The sequence below is a fragment of the Nycticebus coucang genome, chromosome 24 (assembly GCF_027406575.1).
Source record: "Nycticebus coucang isolate mNycCou1 chromosome 24, mNycCou1.pri, whole genome shotgun sequence".
Taxonomy (NCBI): Eukaryota; Metazoa; Chordata; class Mammalia; order Primates; family Lorisidae; genus Nycticebus; species Nycticebus coucang.
The window spans coordinates 12,165,888-12,187,182 of record NC_069803.1 but is presented as its reverse complement, the minus strand read 5'-3'; the positions used below and the strand labels follow the sequence as shown (position 1 = coordinate 12,187,182).

The following is a 21,295-nucleotide window of genomic DNA, read 5'->3' as shown; positions in this document are numbered from 1 at the left end:
CCTACCAGTAGTGTTTCACTTGAGTGAAATATCCTTTTGTCCTTTGCCTCCAAGGCCTTCAGGGTGTTAAAACCTGCAGGTTTTTCAGAAGAGAGTACCTTGAAATAAGAAAGAGGCAAGGCTATGAATCATGACCTCTCTGGCTGTAAGAGCTCAAGGCCTTTGAGGTAAAATGTTTATAGTAGCTAATTGGTAACATAGTTCTCTGCTGGTAAGATGGGAGGATGAATCAATCTCAACATCCTGCCCAGAAACCCCAGTGCTCAAGTCAGGACCTTGGTACATTCCTAACAACCCTCTTTTAATTAAAGTCCCTGGAGGCTCACCCTAGTCTGCAAATCTGTCTCTTCACTGATATGTGTAGGTGGTCAATCATGTCAAGTGGTGTTTTTTTCCCCTCTTGTGTAATCCATCAGTGCTAGCCACCAGCTATTGATTATTTTAGGAAATAAACACATTTTGTTACCCTTATCCGGAGGAGCCAGGGAGGGTGAAGAGAGGGCATGAAAGGGAGTATTTCCACCTTGAGGATGAGCTGGAGTAAAAGCCCAGCAGATTTTAGCATATCCCAATCAGAATTCGAGCATGAAAATTGGCAGCTTCAATACATAAGCAAAAGAATTCTGCAGAATTCACTATCACTGCCTGTTTAACCTTTTCTGGAAGTCTTGAAAATTTGATCAATAAGTTATACCTGTTACGTTCTTAATGTTTTATTGGTTTTATTCTATAGGAGATGCATAACCAAGTCAATAAATGCTCTGACCTTCTTATTTACCCCCTTCTCTCATTGAGTTTTATGAAAATGCTTATTTTTATCTAAATTAAGAAAACAAAATGACTTGCTGTTGACAGAAACACCCATTTTTCCATCATTGCATAATTTCATGGAAAAATATAAGGAAGAGAAACATAGATAAATACATGAATTTGGGGGCTTGATTTATTTTTCTTTGGCCTCTGGAAAGAAAACAGGCAGGTGTGTGCACATGCAGTATGCTGTTTGCATTCCCATTTACTTAAGCATTTGTGAGAAGAGCTGGAGTAGAGACTTGATAGTTATTAAGCATTTACTTTTACTTTAGCAATATATAGTACTGCAGTTAACCTTTTTTTCTAATGCTCTTAACTTGGCTAATTTTTTTTTTTTCTTCTCTTTTCAGGGCTATGAGGGTTCTCTTATAAAACTCACATCTAAGCAGGTAAGAATTTTAAACTTGCATTTAAAATATCACCTTTTAGCTTTCTTCAGAAGTGTTACTGAAGCTCAACATTCTTTTTATTCCCATTAGGATTTGGGTTTTTTATGTGGTTTTGAAATTAAGGGTGAGATCAATTAGGAATTAGCACATGAAAATGACTCTTAATTCCATAGTCTTCAGCTAGAATTTCTAAGAGTGTCCGAGAGGATGGCAAATACAGTGCATCCAACAAAGTGTATATTGATTTGTATGTTCAAAGGAAATGATAGTTTATTATCTAAATTCACTTTTATTCCCAATTCTCTCCTCTATTTATGAGGTTAAACAGATAATACTTTTGCAGTTGATGTGAATATTGTATCAGATGGTGAAGAATCATGTTGTTTCTCAAATCCCTAAACAGGCAGATAATAATGGAGCATAGAAGGTAGAGAACAGAAGTGGTAATCAGTGGCTCTAATAGTCCTACAAGCTTCTTAGAGATTTTAGCTGTAAGATTTTTTTTTCCTTCTATTTTTTAAAGCTGAACACTTGGCATACTCACCTTCCCAATCACTTTTCCTCTTTCTGGCTCATCAGAAATAAGCTATGTTGCCAGCCCACTTCTGGCTGAAAGATTATAGTAGAGTCCAAAGGGATTAAGACCCCTCTTCTTCTGTTTACTTGGAACAGAGTGCTTTACATGCCTAATTAACAGGATTTTTAAAGACATGCCGGGGGATTTGAGACAAAAATGTTCACTTTGTAATTTTGGTCATAGAGTGAGAGTATAGGGGTTTTATCATTGTATCATTGTATTCCTTGCACTTACAGTGTACCAAAAGGTGACTTGGTTCTCTTTCCATTTTAAAAGATGAAGAAACTGAGGTACAGTGAATTTGATTTAGGAAAGTAGAGTCTCTCCAACCCAAGTTTTCCTCTATTCCCTTGTTCACTACTATTCACCTTCCAGCCACTTCTAGATTTTTTTTTTGTGATTTTCTAAATCCCCAGCTGTGCCCTTGAAGAACTACCCTCACCATCCCTGTGATTCATGTTAGAAATTTGGCTAAGTCCACTGAGCCATTCTTTGGGACTGGCTTTCTTGTTTCTCTCCATTGCCTGTGGTCATTTTCTTAGCTCTTCAGTTTGACATCACCTATTCCCCAAAAAATAGATGTCCCCTGATTTTTTTCTTCATATTTCTCTTTCTTTCCTCAGCCTGTAGGCTTTGTCAGTTTTGACAGTCGCTCAGAAGCAGAAGCTGCAAAGAATGCTTTAAATGTAAGTACTGATGATACAATCTTAGGGGCTTTCCTCATGAGGCCGTGGGAAGTAACAGAATCTTTTTGGACCGGAATTTGAATGGAAGGAATATGACTGCTTAGCGTAACAGGGAGGTGTTCATCAATTAACCATGGAAAAAGCTTTTTCTAAGAACTGTGATCAGATGTGCAAATTACTAAATAATATTTTGCTTCTTGATAACTTATACTGAAATACCCAAAATATCTGATGATGTGAGTCTTTTTTGAATCCAGTCCCATCACACCACAGCGGTGTGCAGCACTGGTGGTTTTCTCCAGAGGTGATGATGGGGAGGTGAGCTGCCTATCATGATACTCCAAAAGGCTAAACCAAGGGTAGATCAAACTCGTGGCTTTTCTTATCTCATAAAGTTTTCTTTTTAGGTGTGTGGCTTTTTTTTTTTTTTTCTCCTAAACAGGTCTATTCTAGCCCACTAAAATTTGCATATAAGGCTTCCCCAAAAGACAGTCTGCATTTTTATATAAGTTATACTCATTGTAAGGGAGTAGAAATGCCTGTCTTTAGCTTGTTGGTATCCTATCTGCCATATGTTTTGAGACTTTTTCCAGAATTATTTTAATCTTTTTCCTCTTTAGATGGAAAAATTTGTTTTGAAAAACAAAACAAATTAAGGGAACTAAGCCTACAGAAGGTGGAAGGAAACAGAATTTAGTTCTGTATGCTGAAGGCCTGTCCTTGGGGAAGGAGTCTACCTAAAGTCTGGTTCCATCATGCTCCAGGCAGTTGGCCCAGGGGACAGTGAATACATGTTGATTAAAGTGGCGCAGAATATTTAGTGGTGCTTCCTAAAAGGCAAGTGACCTCTTGACTGATTACAGTGCAAGCACCTCTGGTAACTTACTGCTAGCTCTGTGGTGCCTGGCAAGTGCCTCTGCCAAACATTTCAAGAGTGCTGTTAGAGACTGTTGGAGAGACCTGGTATTTTGAGGACTTGGGGACCCAAGGGAAAGCCTTTATGTGAATCTATTTATTTGGTGTAACGATGTCACTATGACACAAACTGGCAAGGTTCTCAGACTTTGAAATTTAAAAAAAAAAGTGTACACTCTCAAAAAAAGCAGTTTGATATTGTTGGTTTTCATGTAAAGTAAATGGGAGCATTTTAGGATTCTGTGAACATCAGAGAATCCAGAATTTTCCTGGATTTGGATAAATGATCTTTTGGTCAGTATAACTGCCTGCTCACACTGTTCCTCTTCTCTAGAACAAAGTATAAAGCAGTTATTTATTGAATACCAGTGGTGCACACTAAAGTACAGTATATAATTCAATGTTCTGATATAAAAATTTATTTCATGATTTTTGCATTCATATTTTTTTAATATAACCAACTTTAAAAAAATCCACAAATTCTACTCAGGCTGTATATTCTTTTATTCTAACCAGATGCACTGCTTTCTAATATCACATTAGAAAATATTGTCAAAAATGTTCTGGGTCTTTTAAAGTTATGGTAGACGTTTTCATCATATTCTTTTCATTGTTCTGAAGTGACAGCACTTGAAGTTTGTTCACAGAATGGACTTTCATGGCCTTACTTTATTACTTTATTTCTGCTCTTTGTGTAAAGATGACTGACTCACTGTCTGAAGAACAAATAGCCTTTTATAGTGACCCACTCATCTGACAAGGCAACATTCCCTTAGGCATTAGTTGGATTTTTTTTTTAAAGATAGCTGAAGTTTATTTTTTAAATGTGTAAATGGTAATAGTCAAAGACTGTGTACCTTACTGGATAGAGTACAGCAAGCATAATTTCAATTTTTCTTGGTTGTTCAACGGTTATCATTACAAATACCAGGCATTGAACCACTATAATGTAGGGATAGAGGTATTTAAGCCTGTTTACCTGAATGCCAACCAGCCCTCAGATCACTGTGTTTTCTGGTCCTGAGATCTGGTTTTAGGTTATCCTTTTCCTTTCATTCAGCTACCCCTTCTTGTCACTGGTAGCAAGCCTTTATTTAGAATCACTAATGCTGTTTCCTACTCACATATTAATTACTCAGAGATGACTCCAAATAAAACTGGTTTAATTCTGGGCTTATGGGTAACTTTATATTTACATGTGGAGTAACGAGGGAGGCCCAGGGCTCACTCGTGAATATAGAGTTAATTACAAGCTCCTGCGTGATTTCTTTCTTTTTCACTTTTTAAACTTATATATGAAGTATTAGAGATATCTAGAAATCTCTCAGTGTTACAGTTAGGGAAACTGACCTAGAGAAGATGGGTGATTCAGTTACCAAATGTAGGTTTAGAGCTACAGCTAGGAGGCAACTAAAACTAAGCCTCCCGCATCTCAGTCTGTCCATTTTATATGTGGACAGCACTTGTTTGCTTTGTACGTGAAATGTTGCTGCATTTTTCCTGGTGGCAATCACAGGACTATTTAATTCACATTGTCCAGGAAAAATGGCCATGATAAAGTTTGGTACGTGACCATGGGGCAGAGTTTCTTCAGCAGAGAAAATGGGCCTTCTCAAGGTAATGTACTTAATTATGAAGCTAATAGTTATCTTCAACTTAGTCAATGTATTAGGCTCTTTTCAGGGTCATCTTTTCTAATTGATTTTAAAACATACAATGCTCATGACCATTACAAAATTTTCTCCTCTCATGTCGTCTGTTCAGGCTTCTCTTAGAAGCTTTTTTTCACATTCCTCTGGGGAGTCAGTTCAATGTTGTAATGTTTTGTTTTGTTCTACTATTGAGAAACTTAAGCCTCAGTCTAGTAAGTTTCAGTATTATAAACCACTTCTCCATGTTTGGAGCTTCTCTTGTTATTGTTTCTGTATCCTGGTTGCTATCTGGTTTAGTAATTAGTATTAATAATTAGTCTTTTCCCACAATGAATGGTTTTTAAATCCACTTATTTTCTTCTATTTTTGGACTGTGCTTCAGTTTGATAATTTTCTGGAAATACATGCTCCCATTGAGTTAAGTCCTAGCACTGAACTTCTATCAGAGGGATTACACAAGTCTCCTACAATAAATAACAGTATGTTTTGTTTTTATAGCAAAAACTCCCAAATTAGGTGAAGAATAACCCAAACCCAGACTTCCCTTCTTGTTTTTTATGATTCCATTAATCCACATGATTAGAAACTCCATCTATTCTTTAATCTGACAGCAAATTATCTGACATTTTTCACCCTTTGCATGCATTGGTAATTTCTGTACTGGCAGTTCTTTTAATTTCCATGCTTATAGAAATGGACACTGGTAATCCGTAGTATCAAATTATATTTAGTATTTGATATTGGGACTTGGTTTTGGGAAAAATTCTGACTTGAGGAAACTTTAAAAAGAAACACAGAATACAGAATAGGATAAAAGATCCTGAGCAGATGTGGGAATAAGCCTTCTCTGCCTATTCCCAGCAACTGTGAGAACCTCAAAATTGCCTTTGTTGTCTAGTAGAAATGTTGTTTTAATAAACAAGAATGATTTGCCTTTCAGATCAATAGACTTACGCACGAATTCCTGATTATTACTTCTTTTTTTTTTTAGTTTTTTTTTTATTTTTAATTTCAGTGTGCTTGTTCATTCTTCTTTGTTTGAAGTACTCCTTTTTTGTTGATTTTCTTCTTTCTCCTGTGTTGCTAGCTGTTTTTTTTTTTTTTTTTTTTTTTTTTGATGTTGTTAGTAGAGACGGGGTCTTACTCTGGCTCACTGCTGCTCATATGGGTCTTGAACCTCTGAGCTCAGGCAATCCACCCGCCTTGGCCTCCCACAGCGCTGGGACTACAGGCGTGAGCCACCACGCCCGGCCAGTTACTTCTATAACAGGCATTATCTTACTGGCATTTAGAAATTGCCCATCTAAAGCCCTTTAAATGGTTGTAGACTTTTTAGGACATACTGTTTGTTATATGCCGTTTGTTTGCTATCCTTCTTCTGATTTTGAATAGTTGTTATTGGTCTAGATTATAAACTATTAATGAGACCTAGGGGAGTCTGACATAATCAGATACATACTACATTACTTCAAATTGCCCTCACAACTAAACATTGCTTAGGCTAGTACACTGATAGACTTTGGTCTTCGAACTATAATTAATCTAAGTGTTCTATAATTGTAACTGTACCCTCAAGTCCAGTGGCGTTCTCTCCCAAAGTATTTTTTAAATAGCTTTATTGAGATATAATTCACATACTGCATAATTCATACTATATAATTTGAAGTATACATTTCAATGTTAATATCTCACATTAATTTTTAAATTATGATAAAATATATTTTAATATTTGCCATTTAAATGGATTTAATCATATAATTTAGTGGGATTAATCGCATTGACTAGTTTGTGCAACCATCACCACTATCTAGTCCTGACCCTGTTGTGTCAGCCCAAGCTAAAACTCTGTAACCTTTATGCAATACCTCTACATTCTGCCTTCCCTGGCTTCTGAAAGCCTCTAATCTACCTTCTGTCTCTATGAATTTGCATATTCTAAATATTGAAATATTTGTCCTTTTCTTTCTGGCTTCTTTTTCTTGTTATGCCTTAAAGTTTCAGTCATGTTATGGCATTATCAGAATGTAACTTTCTTTGACTGAATAAAATTTCATTGTATGGATATATGCATTTTGTTTATTCATCTACAGATGGAAACTTGGTTATGTGCATTGTTTCCACCTTTTGGCTGTTGTGAATAGTGCTACAGCGAACATGGGCGTATAAATGTTTAAGTCCCTGTTTTCGTTTCCTTTGGTTATATTCCTAGGAGTGGAATTTCTGGATCATATGATAATTGTATGGTTAGCTTTTTTCTTTAGTTTCTTATTGCTAAACCATTTTCAATAGTGGTTGTACATTTTACATTCCCACTAGGAAAGTATGGAAGTTCCAATTTCTACATATCCTCAATTGTGCTTATTTCTTGTTTTTGGGACAATAATCCTAGATAGGAACTCATTACTGAGTTCTTGCTAAAAAAATAAAAGCTTATTGACTGATTTTAATAGATTGAAGTTCTTTAGGAATCCTGTGTGATTTAAAATGTTTCTTTTAAAGGATTAGTAACTTTTCTACCATGGCAGTTCTAATTAATGGGACCATGTTACCCTTAAACAGTTTGTTTTATTGTTAATAAATAACAGAAGGGGAAAAATCTCAACCTTTGTGTGATTCATTTAATAAGAGAAGGGTTGAAGGAAAGGTATTTTCTCAAGGTCTAAAACTTTGAATATTCAAAGAGATGAAAAGTAGCTTTGTTTTGAAGAAGAAAAAGGTCACTGTCACTCAGACTTCCAGTGCAAAGGAGCCTTAATAATAAGTGGAAAGAGTAAGAGGAATTGAAATGTATATGGTATTAAAGTTTTTTTTTTCCTTTGGGAGACATAGTCTTATTCTGTTGCTGGCCTCCTAGGCTAGAGTGCTATAGCATCAGCTTAGCTCACAGCAACTTCAAACTACTGGGTTCAAGTGATCCTCCTGCCTCAGCCTCCTGAGTAGCTGGGTGCCTGCCATGACTCCAGCTGATTTTTGTATTTTTTGTAAAGATGGGGGTTTCACTATGTTGCTCAGGCTGGTTTCAAACTACTGAGTGCAAGTGTTCCTCCTGCCTCAGCCTCCCACAGTGCTAGGATTATAGGCGTGAGTCACCATGCCCGCTATTAAATTACTTCTTGGTTAGTGAGGAAAGTTACTGATTCAACAGTATTTGCTGTCAAAGGAGAATATTTAGGAAAATCTTTAATAATTATAAGAAAACATTTTTAAAAAGTATTTAATACTTTAAAAGTACTTAATAGTATAATAGTCATATGTTAACAAAAACAACTTATATAAGCAGGAAAACATCACTTTTTCATCTCTGAATTCCTGGCATTCAAGTAAACACTAGCGTTATTTATATCACAGTGAATTCCAGCTTTCTACATAATTTTAATTGTGTTAAATAGTTTGAGCTGTCCAACTATCAAATTTCTGAACAGTTGGGTCTAATTAATTTTAGTCCCATACCATTTCTTGTCTGAGAAATGGGGGTATTATACACTTCTAAAGAGTGTTAAAGGGCAATCACCAAGCAAAAAGATTTGCCAGTGCTCAATAAGTAAACCTATGTTGTGACTATGCTTTCTTGGCCATAAGATGTAGACATAAACTACAGGCACTGGCCACACAAAGTCATTTTGGCTTTAGACAGATGGCTGGATGACAGTCTGTTTCCTGTATAGCAGGTTTTCCTGATACCTTGTGCAAGTTAGGACTTTTGATCTTAATATTTGTACAGCTTGTGAGTTAGGTGAATATTTCTACTAAACAAAACTTTTCACAAATGCAAGCATCCAGATGGCCCGTGTTGGCGCCCCACCCCCTTCTCCGCCAGGCACCATGTCAATATGTTTTTTATCAGTTTTAAAATTTTCTCCCTAGGTTTCTTTTAGCCTGGTGCTCAAAAGTGGCTGAAGAGGCCCAATTAGTAAGATCCCAGCTGGGACTTTTGGATGGGAAATATGCAGGACTGCCAGATGAGATCCTGATCCTAGTGTTTATCTGTTAAATCTGTTTATAACTGCTTACTTGTGACTTGCAGAGTTTTAAGGCAGCCATTGGACATCACTTGGTTGAAGACTTGGCTTAGGTCAATATAGAGTGACCATAATGCAAGCCCTTTCTCTCTTTTTCAACTGTGTGTATGTACTCTGGGGCTTGATAAACAGCTTAATCCAGCTACCTCCCTCTCTTAGCCCACAAAAGAAATTTGAAATTAGCTCATCACAAAGACTCATAACCCAAGTATGATTTTTTTTTTTTTTTTTTTTTTAAGGCACTAGTTAGCAAGAGCTCAGTTCTGTGCTCTGCTCTCTTTATGATGACCCTGCTATTTAGATTGTTACAAAACATCCCTAGGGTAGTACAGCAGATAAGATAAAAGTTGTTCTAAAAAAACAAATGAAGATATATTTTATTTAGTTATGAAGAATTTGTTAAATTCCTGATTAATCTTTGCCTGAAGAAGAGTGAGGCATTTGAATGAATGATTTATATAGAAAACTAGAAGATACAGCACTAGTAAAAGAAATCCAAAAGAAGTCTGAAAAATAAAAAGTAGCCAGAAATGTTAGAATCATCCTTTACTCGGGGAGATAGGCAGGAATCTCAGAGGTCCTTACGCATAAACCAGTATGCATTTCCGGTGACAGGTATATGCCTATGTGGAAATCTCAAGTTTGTATAGCTCTACTTTAGATAAAACGTTCATCAGATAATTACATGGCAGCTCTCAGAATTTCCAGTGCGGCCTTTTTTGAGGATCTATTCGTTTAAACTTGCATCATTTAAACACTCATATCATTTTGAAAATGGTATCTCATTTGACTTCGCCCTTTCTCCTCCATGGCTCTTCAGGTATTTCAGAAAATACTGAGATTCAAATTTGCCACTATTACATGTGTAAGTAGAAAATACATTAACAGTTAGCTTTTGTGGAACCTGAACTGCAAAGACTGGGTTACTAGGACTTGTTTTGCTGCTGAGATGCTGATTCAGTTTTAGAACCAAAAAGTATTGACTTTCCGGACTGTCTATAGCATTGACTTTTCTGCAGAACAGCACACGTTGGCACCTTAAATCACTGTCTTTGTTGTTCTCTTTACTTTTTAGTGAATGATCACACCACTGCAATGACTGGAAGGTACAGAGCTGCCTTTCACATACTGGCTTAATGTTTCTGATAATCTATAAGGATTTCAACTTTTGGTCCTAAAAGCTGAAACACCCTTGGTCTTAACTCTGTGATTGGAATGCATTAGAACATCTTAAAACTTGAGAAGTGGGTTGTAACTTAACCTCCTCAAAGTGAAATAGGCTATTTTGAAATGACATTAATCAATTATTCTTGTATTTTTATTTCCTTACAAGTACATATAGCATTTTGTGTTTTTGGCCATGTGCAGCAAGATGATTTGTAAGATTAATGTTTTAAAGTTAAAAGATAAGCATAATTTCCCCAGAAAAGTAGTTAGGTAGAAAATTCCTACTGTAAACTGGTAACCAATGGTTCTTTTGTATTTTGAATCTTTTATTTTTTTTTCCTTTATTTGCTTTACACAGACATTGATCATAATTAAATGAATGAATAAAGAAAAAACTCATAGAGTAAATCTGGAAACTTTATGGGACATGAGAATGAAGTTACATGGAAAGGAATTCATGTCGTGTTCTTAAGTGTTAAAGCAGGCAAACAATAAAAGTATTATTTCTACATATGCTTTTAAAAATAGGAATAAAACATAGAATCCAGGCTGGGCATGGTGACTCAGGCCTATAATCCTACCTTTCTGGGAAGCCAACGCAGGTGGATTGCTTGAGCTCATGAGCTTCAGACTAGCCTGAGCAAAAACGAGACCCTGTCTGTACTAAAAATAGAAAAACTATAGCCAAGTACACAATAATTATCAGTATGATTTCTCATAGGATTTTGGTCTTTACTTATAAGGCAAATGTAATGTTCAAATTAAAGCACATTCAATAGAAGGCAGAAAAGCCATAGATACACCTATATGAAAAAGGCAACCAAGCAGGTTATAAAAGAGTCTGGCAGTTTATACATCTTAGAATGCTAAATAAATGAGTGACAAAACTAAGGGGAAGCTTTTAGTTAGGGATGGCCTAGGCAGTTATAGTACGTTGATTTTAACAAAACTTCATCATGTCCTTATCTGTAGGAGTGTTCACCAAATTCTATAAATGTGCCTAAAACTATCCTTAAAATTTTAAAATTTTAATTTACTCGTATTAAAAATGCAAAGTGTGGCTGGGCACAGTGGCTTATGCCTGTAATCCTAGCACTCTGAGGTAGATGGCTTGCATGAGCTCAGGAGTTCAGAGATTAACCTGAGCCAAAAGGGAAACCTCCATCTCTTTAAAAAAAAAATAGTGGGGTATTGTTGAGGGTGGCGCTGTAGTCCCAGCTACTCAGGAGGCTGATGAAAGAGGATTGTACGAGCCCAAGAGTTTGAGGTTGCTGTGAGCTATGATGATGCCATAGCATTTTACCCAGGGCAACACAGTGAGACTCTGTTTCCCCTTTCTCCCAAAAAAGTACAATATATTTGATATGTTAAGGAAATTTTATATATTTGTGTATATTTACGCAAATTAGATTGCACCTGTAAAAATATACTAAATCTCTAAATTGAGGCTAAGACACACAAGGAAAGCGTGTCTTCTGAATAACCATTTCTCATGATGCTGTCAAAATTAGGCTGATGTACTTCAAATGTAGCTTCTTCCACTTTACTGATTAGGAGCTTTTCTTCAACCCTTAATTTTCCTCCTCTTAATACATTGTTCATAATGCCTACCTCAAAGGGTAAGAAGATCACATTAAATGAGATTGGTTAATTTGTATTTATTTATTTATTTTTTTTATTGTTAAATCATAGCTGTGTACATTAGTGCAATCAAGGGGTAAATGTGCTGGTTTCATATACAATCTGAAATATTCTCATCAAACTGTTCAACGTAGCCTTCATGGGATTTTCTTAGTTATTGTATGCAAACATTTGTATTCTGCATTTAGTAAGTTTCGCCTGTACCCATTCTAAGATGCACCATCCGTGCGGCCCCACCCATTACCCTCCCTCCACCCTCACCTTCCACCTCCCTTCCCCTTCCTTGGCCCTTTCCCCATATTCTTGTGCTTTAGTTGGGTTATAGCCTTCATGGGAAAGCTATAAATTAACTTCATAGTAGGGCTGAGTACATTGTGTACTTTTTCTTCCATTCCTGAGATACTTTGCTAAGAAGAATATGTTCCAGCTCCATCCATGTAAACATGAAAGAGGTAAAGTCTCCATCTTTCTTTAAGGCTGCATAATATTCCATGGTATACACGTACCACAATTTGCTAGTCCATTCATGGGTCGATGGGCACTTGGACTTCTTCATGACTTAGCAATTGTGAATTGGGCTGCAATAAACATTCTGGTACAGATGTCTTTGTTATATTGTGAGTTTTGCTGTTCTGGGTATAAACCTAGTAAAGGAATTTTAGGATCGAATGGCAGGTCTATTTTTAAGTCCCTAAGTATTCTCCAAACATTCTTCCAGAAGGAACGTATTAGTGTGCATTCCCACCAGCAGTGTAGAAGTGTGCCCTTTCCTCCACATCCACGCCAACATCTCTGGTTTTGGGATTTTGTTATGTGGACTGCTCTTACTGGGGTTAGGTGACATCTCGAAGTAGTTTTGATTTGCATTTCTCTGATGATTAAGGATAATGAGCTTTTTTTCATGTGTTTGTAGATCGTGCGTCTGTCTTCTTTAGAGAAGTTTCTCTTCAAGTCCCTTGCCCACCCTGAGATAGGATCACTTGTTCTTTTCTTGCTAATACATTTGAGTTCTCTGTGGATTCTGGTTATTAAATCTTTATCGGAGGTATAACCTGCAAATATTTTCTCCCATTCTGAGGACTGTCTGCTTGCTTTACTTACTATGTTCTTGGCTGTGCAGAAGCTTTTTAGTTTGATCAGGTCCCAGTAATGTAGTTTTGATACTGCCTCAATTGCCTGGGGAGTCCTCCTCATAAAATACTCACCCAGGCCGATTCCTTCAAGAGTTTTCCGTGCACTTTCTTCAAGAATTTTTATAGTTTCGTGTCTTAAATTTAAATCTTTTATCCAGTGAGAGTCTATCTTAGTTAATGGTGAAAGGTGTGGGTCCAGTTTCAGTCTTTTACAGATGGCCAGCCAGTTCACCCAGCACCATTTGTTAAATAGGGTATCTTTTCCCCACTGAATGCTTTTAATTGGCTTGTCAAAGATCAAATAACGGTAAGTAGCTGGATTCATCTCTTGGTTCTCTATTCTGTTCCAGACATCTACTTCTTTGTTTTTGTGCCAGTACCATGCTGTTTTGATCACTATCAATTTATAGTACAGTCTCAGGTCTGGTAGCATGATTCCTCCTGCTTTGTTTTGAGTAATGTTTTGGCTATTCGAGGTTTTTTCTGATTCCATATAAAACGAAGTATTATTTTTTCAATATTTTAAAAATAAATCTAGAATTTCTTTGCTTAGCTTCTTTTTGGAGGATCTATCCAGCACTGCTTAAAGGGCTGTTAAAATCTCCAACTACTATGGAACTGGAAGAAATCAAGTTGCTCATGTCTGTTAGAGTTTCTCTTAAAAATTTAGGTGCGTTCTGGTTGGGTCCATAAATATTAATAATTGAAATCTCATCATATTGAGTATTACCATTAACAAATATGAAGTGTTCATCCTTATCCTTCCTTACTGTGGTTGGTTTAAAGCCTATTGCGTCTGCGAATAGGATTGCAATGCCTGCTTTTTTCTGCTTTCCATTTGCCTGGCGTATAGATGACCATCCCTTCACCTTGAGTCTATATTTGTCTTTTAATGTAAGATGCGATTCTTGTATGCAGCAGATATCTGGCTTGAGTTTTTGTATCCAGTCAGCCAACCTGTGTCTCTTTAGAGGACAATTTAAACCATTCACATTAATTGAGAATATTGATAGGCCTTTGGAGAGTCCGGTGGACATTTTTAATCCTTTTGTGACTGTGGAAGTTGGAATTTGATAAATTTTCTGGGTGGGTTTAGTTTGTGGTGGAGGAGTATGCTGATCTTTATGGAGGATAGGTCTGAGAATATCCTGGAGAGCTGGTTTAGTTATTGCAAATTTCTTCAACATGTGAATGTCATTGAAGTATTTAATTTCTGCGTCATAAATGAAACTCAGTTTAGCTGGGCACAGGATCCTGGGTTGAAATTTATTTTGTTTTAAGAGATTAAAAGTTGATGACCATCCTCTTCTAGCTTGAAAGGTTTCAGCAGAGAGATCTGCAGTTATTCTAATATTCTTGCACTTGTAGGTGATGGTTTTCTTTTGTCTGGCTGCTTTGAGAATTTTCTCCTTCATATTAACTTTAGTGAAATTGATTATGATGTGTCTGGGGGATGTCTTATTTGGGTTGAGTCGTGCTGGAGTTCTGAAACTGTCTACTATCTGAATTTCAGACTCTTGGCATGTCTGGAAAGTTCTCCTTCATAATCTCATGGAGAAGAGACTCTGCCTTGTGAAGCCACTTTGTCGCTTTCGAGGATCCCTATAAGACGAATATTGGTTTTCTTCAAATTATCCCAGAGCTCTCTGAGAGAGTAATCTGTTTTTGCCCTCCATTTCTCTTCCTCTTTGAGAGTTTGGGAGCGTTTGAAAGCTTTGTCTTCAATGTCAGAAATCCTTTCTTCGGCTTGCTCCATTCTGTTACTTAGGGATTCTACTGTGTTTCTCAGATCTTTTGAGGGCTGCAACTTCTTGTCTCAATGTGTCAAAATCTTTGGTCATTTTGGTCTTTGAATTTGTTGAATTCTTGAGATATCTTTTGGGTTACTGCTTGGAATTCTAATTTGGTCTTATTTGCTATCGAGATTCTGAATTCGGTTTCTGATATCTCAGCTATTTGTTTGTACATGGGATCTTGTGCTGTGTCTGCCCCATTGATCCTTGGGGGAGTTTATCTACTCTGCCAGAGTTTTTCTGTTGATTTCGCCTCATGATTGTTTTTCACTGTTGCCTCTGGCTGTCCTTAGAGTTGGGGAGGTGTCTCTCCAAGACCCCAGCTGGATCAATCTATTGTCGGTGGATCTTTGTAGGGAGTGACCTTGTGTAACTCCTCTGGGGCTGCCCCAGCCAGGGGAGTTCTGGTTGTGGAAGCAGCTCCGGAGTGTGACACACTCTGATTCAGCAACAGGGTGGGAGGTGGTGCCCACAGTTCTGGGAGTGCCTGGTGCCCAGTGATTTTGGCACAGAGCCCAAGACTCCAGCAGTTTATGGCCAGGAGAAGGTCTCTGCGCAGAGGCAGGGAGGGCTCCAGAGGGCATGCAGCTACCAGTGTCCCTGGCCAGACGAGCAGGCTGGTGTGGAGGCAGGGAGGGTATAGGAGGGAGGACGCCGGGTTGCGCGGCTCCTGCAGTTCCTGGTCAAGGCGTGCAGAGTCCTGGGAGTCCCTGGCTGGTCGGGGGGTCGAGGCCCAGCTGTTACAGAGGTCTGGGCTGGGCGCCGCAACTCTTAAGGAGGTCCGGGCAGGTGCCGGTGCGGTCCCGGCCTATTTTGGGTGCTTGACTAGTGTCATCTGTGTCTTCATCTTCCATGGTTCTTTGCTTTGCTCCAGACAGGTGATGAGTTCTGGCTTAGAGACAGTAAGGCCATTTCACAGCTCTGGGGATGTCCTGGTGTCCTCCCTACAGATCTCCGAGATTGGTTTTTTTTTTTTTTTTTGTAGAGACAGTGTCACACTTTATGGCCCTCGGTAGAGTGCCGGGGCCTCACACAGCTCACAGCAACCTTCAACTCCTGGGCTTACGCGATTCTCTTGCCTCAGCCTCCTGAGTAGCTGGGACTACAGGCGCCCGCCACAATGCCCGGCTATTTTTTGGTTGCAGTTTGGCCGGGGCCGGGTTTGAACCCGCCACCCTCGGGGCCGGCGCCTCACCGACTGAGCCACACGCGCCGCCCCAGAGATTGGTTATTTTTTTAAAGCCGCTGACACTCAGTGATTGGTAAAAGTGCTCATGATTAATGAGAATGTTATCCTTTATAAAGGACTTGTTTTTATTCCTAAAGCCCCCTTTCCAGTGTACTAGGGGTTTTTTTTTTTCCCTTCCTCCCTCCCTCCCTCCCTCCCTCCCTGTCTCCCCTCTCCCTTCCCCCCTCCTCCCCCCCTTCCCCTTCACACCCCATCCCACAGAATCTCACTCTTATCACCCTGGATAGAGTGCCATGGCTTGAGCAGTCCTCTTGCCTCAGCCTCTTGAGTAGCTGGGGCTACAGGCATATGCTGTGATACCCAGCTAGTTGGTTTTTTGTTTTGGGGGTGTTCTTTTCCTAGCAGAGATGGGGTCTCCTTGTTTAGGCTTGTCTCAAACTCTAGAGCTCAAGTGATCCACCTTCCTTTGCCTCCCAGAGCGCTAGGAATACAGGTGTGAGCTTCTGTGCCCAGCCTCCAATGTACTGGTTTTAAAATAATCTCTGTAGTATCTCAATTTCCATTGGGTCAGAGTACTTCTAATCATTGTCATATATGAAGTTATTAAGTATGTAATGTTCAATTTCTTTAAGTACCAAGTTTGACAGTTGATATCTCTGGCAATTTCCCTTTGACACTTCTCTGTTTTTATTGTGAAGATACATCCTCATTCTTTCAGTTGCAGTTGCACATTTCGGCTTGTGATTATCTTTTAGTTTTTTTAGAGCAATTTTTGTGTGATCATGGATAGGTCAAAAATTTGTGTTACTTTTTAACATGAGTTCAATCGTGGAACCAGTGCAGCTTAAATTATCACCAAAGTATTTGGGAAGGATATGTGGCTAATGAATGCACAGAACCTAGACACTTTGAGAAGTTCAAGTCTAGTGATTTTAGTCTAGAAAACGAACCACATAGGCAACCTTGAGACCAAGGTAGATAATGACTTGCTGAACACTGCAATAGATTAATGGTTCCATCTCAACCTGTGTGTGACTAAACAAGCTGGGACACAAGCTCAATAGATGGGTTCCACATGAATTAAATGAGCCCCAGAAGAGACGACATCTCATCTGGGCACAGTGGTTCACCCCCAAGGTGGGTGGGCCTCCTTAGTTCAAGACTAGCCTTAGCGAGAGGGAGAACCTGTCTCTGCTACAAAAAAAAAGAAAAAAAAATATTAGGAAAGGAAACAAAAAACTAGACCTGTGTGGTACACGCTTGTGGTTCCACTACTCAGGACATAAGAGGATCGCTTAAGCCCAAGAGTTTGAGGTTGCTGTGAGCTATGATGCCACAGCATTGTTCCCATGGTGACACTACAGTAAAAGAAAAAAAAAGAATAGCTAAATGACATCTCTTCAATCTTCATCTCAAAGGTTGCCTTTCTTTGTTGTCACAATATAAAGATAAACTATTTGTACACCAAATCATTATGTGTGAGGAAGAACGCATTCTTTTTGACAATCGCAAGCATTCAGCAAAATGGTTGGAGATGTTAAAACACAGTCCAAAACTGAATATTCATCAAAAAAAGCTAATCCTGCCTGTTTGGTTGTCCAGTGCTGGTATTATTCACTACAGCTTCATGAAATCTGGCCAGTTGATTTTAGCAGATTTCTGCTGCAACCATTTGGATAAAATGATGAGGGCGCTTTTCAGTTGAGAAGCCGACGTTAGTTGACAGGCTCATCCTTTTGCAAGAAAGCATGCCACACAAATAATACCGTGGAAACTACAGAAGCTGGATATGGAAACTGTCATCCTCCATGTTCACCAGACCTATACCAACTGACTACTACTGCCAGGCTTTGATCGAACCACTTCTTTCAAGGAAAAATATTCAATTCTCAACAAGTTTTGGAAAATCCCTTTTGGGATTTTATCACTACTCTCTGTCCAAGCTTCTTTACTGCCAGCATGTTTTGTACACAAACTACTGTTAAGATAGCAGAAGTGTGTCAATAGTTTAGGGTCATTCTTTAATTGTACTGCTTCTTGTTTGAGATGTCATAAACTAAACTTTTGAATGGAAATCAGACATTTCAAATTTAGTGACCTAATATTAAATAATGGGAAGTTGACTTGTCTGTCCTTCCTTAGAGCTTTTTAGGGAAACCTAGTGGCAACATTGTTCTTTTTTTTTTTTTGTGATTTTTTGGCCAGTGCTGGGTTTGAACCCGCCACCTCTGGCATATGGGACCGGCGCCCTACTCCTTGAGCCACAGGCGCCGCCCAACATTGTTCTTAATATTCTCAAACCTTAAAAAAAAATTCTCAAGCCTATAAAATACTGTAAGTCAAGCAAGTACACCCTCCTATCCCTTTTATTCTACCTTTTAATTGTGCTTGTCTTCCTCCATTTCAAATCCAGTTGAATCTTTATTTCAAAGACCCTTGTATCCATTTGCTATAATCTGTTTTATAATATATATATATGTAATCTGTCAATAGCCAGTGAGATTCCTGACTTTGGGTGTATTGTTTAGGCAAGCCTTTTTGCAGAAGGGGAGAGATTCCACCTCACCCTTGTCAGATCACTAGTAGATGGTCTTAACTAGGGATGCCTTAGATGGAGGAACAGCACAGATTTAATGTCCCTTGGAGGTGTGAAGTGTGTTTTGCTTCACTTTGTTTTGACTCTGTAGCTCAGAAATTACTTTATAGTGAACTTCCAAAGTTTGGACTTGACTGTTTAACTTCTTCAGCTAACTTATGTGTAAGTTTTAAATGGTAGAACTCATAGGTGAGAGGTTTTCAAAAAGTAAGTTTAAGGAGGAAGTCTTACCCTGTTTCCTTAGGTCCACATTTTTACTGTATTCATCAGAGCCACACACACCCTTCCCCCCCCCCCCAACGAATTGACTTACCTATAGTAGTGTTAGTGTAAGAAGTGACTTTGAGAACTGATGAACGATTATTGATATAGTTAGCATATTGACTTACAGAAATCTTTATTTTTAAAACATAATACAGCTTTTCCTTTCTAAAGAATTTTTATGTGGGCTCGTCACCCATAGCTTAGTGGTTAGGGCACCAGCCACAAACACCGAGGCTGGTGGGTTTTAACCCTGCCCAGGCCTGCTAAACAACAATGACAAATGCAACAAAAAAGCAACTGGGTGCTGTAGCAGGTGCCTGTAGTCCCAGCTACTTGGGAGGCTGAGGCAAGAGAATCACCTATCCCCAGGAGTTTGAGGTTGCTGTGAGCTGTGATGGCACAACACTCTACTGAGGGTGACAGAGTAAAACTCTGTCTTGGGGGAAAAAAAAAGAATTTTTATCTGGTTATGCAGCTTGAAAATCAATAACTAGATCAAGACAGGGAGGAGGGAGAGAAAATCAGTAAGTAGAATATCCATATTTCCCCCTACCTTTTTGTTTTTAACTTTATTAACATTACTAAACTTGGTTATGCATGCACAGTGAGAGGCTTTTAATACAGTGGTTCTCAACCTTCCTATGCCTCGACCCTTTATGTGGTGACTCCCACAACATGAGGAACTGTATTAAAGTAAAGGGTTGAGTTATTAGGAAGGTTGAGAACCACTGCTTTAATAGATCCTGCTAGGTGTGGGGGGTTCATTGCTAAAAAACTGGAGAGCAGAAATAGGGCTATAAAAATGTACTTGGAGGCTTATGGTGGTCTAAGTATGATCTTTAAATGGAAGTCTTTTTTCAAATGGTTTTGGAAAGTTCAGGCAACTGTCTCTTTTCAGCCGTAGAGTTTGTTTATGTCAGCTCTATTTTTCTCTCCTTCCTCCACCTCTTTTTTTCTTTTGCATCAGCCACTAATAAAAGCTCAAAGTAAACCTTGCAGAGTGATCCTTAAAGCATATTCAGAAAGTTAAGCTGTTAGGTCCTCAAATGACCTAACAAGCACTTAAGGTGAAGCTAAAAGAAGAGCATGTTAAATGCATTCTCTTCATCTGCCTACCTCGCAAGTAGCACTTACTCTCTATATGCTTTTTTACATAAACAGACACACTTGATTTTTATAATTCTGAGACTGTTTATATTATACAGTTTTGATCATTCAACATTTGAGTTCATAAAGCACTTTCATACAACACATGTCCACTGTCGTCTTTTACCTGGTATGTGCTGAATGCATGTTGGATGCAAAGGCAGGTTGATCTCCTTTTCGATTAGAAGATTCATGTGTAATTGTATATAATTAGTCTTTTGCTTAAAGAGCATACATCATCCTCTGAACACTAGTCTCAATACCTGTAAGTCTTTTAACTTAAAAAATTAAAAACCTTATTTTTAAAAGACCTTGTGGTTACCTACCAATAGGATATGAAATTAGTAACTATTAGTAAATTCATTCCTTCCCAATGTAATCATGGGTTTTGTACTTACATAAGCTACGTGAGCATATATGAATGAAAATTATGCTCTCAATTTGCTATCATTAGAAAAAGGGAGTTATTTTTTTTTCCGGTTGTAATTGATAATGACTGCACATAAACAACCTTTGCTTTTTCATCAAATTTACTATGTCACCAAAGGTGTGTATTTTCTTGACTGGCCTGGTTTAGTAATGTAGACCGAGAATAGGGTTGTGATTTCTTTTCTTTGTTTGTTTTCTTTATTTCTTTGTGTCAAACTCATTAAGCCCCTGATCTGAGCTTTAGAGGGTTGAGCCACTTACCTAGAAATCTACACAGTTACATTCACAAAGCATGTTTTCTACCCTACCTTTCTTTAGGCTATTACTAATTTCTGAATTTTTTCCCCTAACTCCTAGACTACCAGGGATAATCTCTAAAATTTTTGAAGTGACACCTTAAGGCTTTGGTCAAGTGCAAGGATGTGCTTGGTTGAGGCAGATCTTCTATTGATTTCTCAAATAAGTGAAGTTAGTCTTGAACATTCTGAGGTTTCTCTGGTGTTAAGCAAGTGACAGACAGCAGACTTCAATGTCCTGGCCAAAATTAAGCACATTTGAACCATTAAAAGTTAGTTTGTAAAACAAAAAAAGTTTGTAGCATGGCGCCTGTGGCTCAAGGAGTAGGGCGCCAGTCCCATATGCCTGAGGTGGCGGGTTCAAACCTAGCCGGGGCCAAAAAAAAAAAAAAAAAAGTTTGTAGGTTTGCCTTAAATCACAAGATCCTCTCAGAGTCAAAATCTTAACTAAATTGAACACTGTTGCCTAGGAGCTACTTCCTTTTAAGCTTTCTTCTTCAGTGCCCTTTGAGTGAGTGCCTTCGCAGGAGTAAAAGGCCAGCAAAGAAAAAGAGAGGATGCTTATGGGTGTAATCATTATCTTAACAATG

The 21,295-nt window shown here is 38.3% G+C and overlaps 1 protein-coding gene across 9 annotated transcripts in view; it reads left to right on the top strand.

The window, feature by feature from the left end:
* The window catches only part of RBPMS (RNA binding protein, mRNA processing factor), a 190,141-nt gene that overhangs the window by 85,449 nt on the left and 83,397 nt on the right, over positions 1 to 21,295 (top strand). For 8 of the 9 annotated variants that reach the window (XR_008377413.1, XR_008377416.1, XR_008377417.1 and 5 more), the window contains exons 3-4: positions 1,164 to 1,202; positions 2,403 to 2,465. Coding sequence is in view for 3 of the 9 variants with exons in the window: in XM_053578763.1 (XP_053434738.1) it covers positions 1,164 to 1,202; positions 2,403 to 2,465 (102 nt within the window). In the remaining 6 variants the exon portion in view is untranslated. Of the gene's footprint in view, positions 1 to 1,163; positions 1,203 to 2,402; positions 2,467 to 21,295 lie in introns of those variants that run through there. The other variant, XM_053578760.1, reaches the window with a different exon arrangement.